Source organism: Chaetura pelagica, unplaced genomic scaffold (assembly GCF_000747805.2).
Source record: "Chaetura pelagica isolate M959 unplaced genomic scaffold, ChaPel_1.0 scaffold595, whole genome shotgun sequence".
Lineage (NCBI taxonomy): Eukaryota > Metazoa > Chordata > Aves > Apodiformes > Apodidae > Chaetura > Chaetura pelagica.
The window spans coordinates 39,796-42,520 of NW_009953221.1; the positions used below are offsets into that span (position 1 = coordinate 39,796).

Sequence of the window (2,725 nt, forward strand, 5' to 3'; positions counted from 1 at the left end):
CGCTGCCGCCGGAAAAGCTCCCGCGTCTCTATAAAAATATGAGCATCTTTTTTAGGGGGTACAAAACGCCTTTGGGGGAGGCCAAGGGCCGGGGCACAGCCAGCGCCGACGTCCAGAATGGCTCCAGGGATGGTTACACCATGGCCATGCCATGCAGGATGGGTTTCGGTGGGATACCATGGGAAGCCAGCGCCATCCCGGGACCCGGCTCCGCTCCATGCACTGCCCCGGGTTGCTGGGAACTGAGCGCTCCCGGTTCCCGGTGGTTCCCTCTCCTCAGTTCCGGTGCTGGCGGGAGCCGTGATCCCAACGCTGGCATCCATCCCACCGCAGGGAGGAGGTGCTGCCGTGGGGCTGCTCGGTGTTCCCGATGGGATAGGAGCCCCGGCATTCCCACTCGGCCACCGCCGGCTCCTGCTCGTCGCTCTCGGAGCCCTGCACCGCGATCTGCGGCACCGGGCTGGCCTTGGCTGGGCCCTGCCCGGCTTCGCTCTTCCCACCCTCCTCTGGCTCATCAAAGCTCACTTCTTGAACAGCTTCTTGCTTCTTGAAGGAATCCCGACGCTCCGAGAGGTTCAAGCGCCTCATCACCACCACCTCCTGGTCCCGGTCGTGTCTCTCCCAGGTGCTAGGGGGGTGGTAACCGTGCTCCCCGGGGTACACTGGCGCTTCGCCCTCCCCAATGGCCTCCCCATCCATGGTGGGCAGGTCCACCTTGCGCCCACCGGCTGTCTTCTTCTCTGCCAGGATGGTGACGATCTTCTCGGCTGACTGGACGCGTTTGAGGAGCGGGGAGCGGGGGCAGTCGGCGCTGCGGGGCCGGGAGCTCTGCCGGACGATGGTGGGGGGGGACAAGGTCTTTCCCTGGAAGGGAGGGGGGGCTTTGGGGTGCCCAGGGAGGGGAGATGGGGAGGGTTGGGGAGAAGGTGGGCGCTGGGAGGATGAAGGGGTGCAGGCGAGGGGTGAGGGGGGGATGCTGCTGGTGGATTTGCGCCGTCCCACTTTGTAGCGTTGCCCACCCAGTTTGGGTGCCAGGCCGTGCAGGGAGCTGGGGCGCACGTGGCCGGCGGGTGACGTTGGGGTGCTGGAGGAGGGAGAGGTGCTCTGTGGGGACACAGCATCTGCCACACAAAAGAGAAATGGGTCAATGGGAAGGACGGAGGGAGGACAAGCGACATCCCACCATGCCCAGAAACCATCACTGCAAGAGACAGAGGGACACACGGCGTCCTGCCATGCCCAGAAATGGTCACCATGAGGAACAGGGGGGACACACGGCGTCCTGCCATGCCCAGAAATGGTCACCATGAGGAGCAGGGGGGACACACGGCGTCCTGCCGTGCCCAGAAACGGTCACCGTGAGGACGGAGGGACATGCAGCATCCGGTCACAGCTGGAGCTGTGGGTACCTGGGGGCAGGTCAGGAGCAGGGCTGCGGCAGGGCGTTGGGGGACCCGGGGACAAGCTGTGTGTGGGGGACTCTGGAAGGCTCTCGCTGGAGGACAGCGAGTGATGGAGGCCGGAGGAGAAGCTGCGGCTGGTGTGCAGGACTGAGGACTGCTTGGAGATCTTCTTGAAAAGGGATTTTCTCCTGCTGGAAGGAACAAAGGTGGCAGAAAAAGGAATAACCTGAGTCTGCTGAGCTGGTGCCAGCAGGACTGGATGCCACTGGACCCCTCAGTACAACAGAACTGGAACATCCCCCCAGACTGGCAGAGGTGGGATAAATGTGGTTTTATCCCACCTGGGTTCCACCCACCTCTCCTGGCCATCCCTTTTCCTGCTCTTCTTACTCCTCCGTGCCATCCTCGTCTTAGAACTGTTTTTCCGAGCTGGGCCAATTTTGATGGAGGTGTTCTCCAGGGCCGTGGTCCGAATAGCCACTTTATTCCCACTCTGAAGGGTGGAAAAAAAGCAGCTGCAGCACTGGATCCAAGCACTGGATCCAAGCACTGGATCACAGCACAGGATCTAAACGGGCTCTCGCCTTGGCTGCCAGTGGAAGCGATGCCAGAGAGTAGCCGGATTGATGCCCTGATGCTGGGAACCAGCTAGGTGAGGAACGTGGCACTGGTCACCCACCTTCAGCAGCAGCTCCACGACGTCCCGGTGAACCAACCCCAGCACCGACTCCCCGTTCACGTGTGTGATGAGGTCACCAGCTCTCAGCCCTGCTTCCTGTGCCGGGCTCCCTTCTTCCACGCTCTGCAACCCGAAAGGTGGAGATTTCATTCCAGATCCAAACCTACATTTCCACGTGGAGTTTTCCCACAGGGAAACACGGTGTCTGGCACTGCTGGTCCCTCCCCACCTACCCAGACCATGTGGTGGACGGTGTAGACGTCACTGTCCCCCATGTAGACGCGGATGGCGCGCAGGGTGAAGCCGGATGATGATGGGTGGCCGGAGGCTGGCAATGGCCAGGGATGAGTCTCGGCTTGGTGAGGAGTCACGGGAAGAGGGGTTGGACGAGAGGGAATGGGGGGAGATGGGGCTCATCAAGGCACCACCACCACTGATGTCATCTGCAAGAGGGAGATACCAGCTCAGCCCGAGATAAAACCACACAGCAACCGCCATCTGGTGGGATAAACTACACAGTGCAGGGACCTGAGGTGATGATGAGGGACAGGGCTGAGACAGAGGCGGATTTGGGGACACGAGTGCCCGGTGAGGTTCGCTGCCGGTCCGGCACGTCCTTCTGGCTGCTCAGCCGGCGGCGCCC

General features: G+C 62.1%; 1 protein-coding gene across 1 annotated transcript in view; it reads right to left on the reverse strand.

Annotated features, from left to right (window-relative positions):
- Window positions 1–276: 276 nt before the first annotated feature.
- Window positions 277–2,725, reverse strand: part of MAST3 (microtubule associated serine/threonine kinase 3) — a 13,173-nt gene continuing 10,724 nt past the window's right edge. Inside the window, exons 25-27 of the mRNA XM_009997807.1 lie at window positions 1,760–1,896; window positions 1,410–1,591; window positions 277–1,121 (exon numbers count right to left, since the gene is read on the reverse strand). Coding sequence (XP_009996109.1) covers window positions 277–1,121; window positions 1,410–1,591; window positions 1,760–1,896 — 1,164 coding nt within the window. The remainder of the gene's footprint in view (window positions 1,122–1,409; window positions 1,592–1,759; window positions 1,897–2,725) is intronic.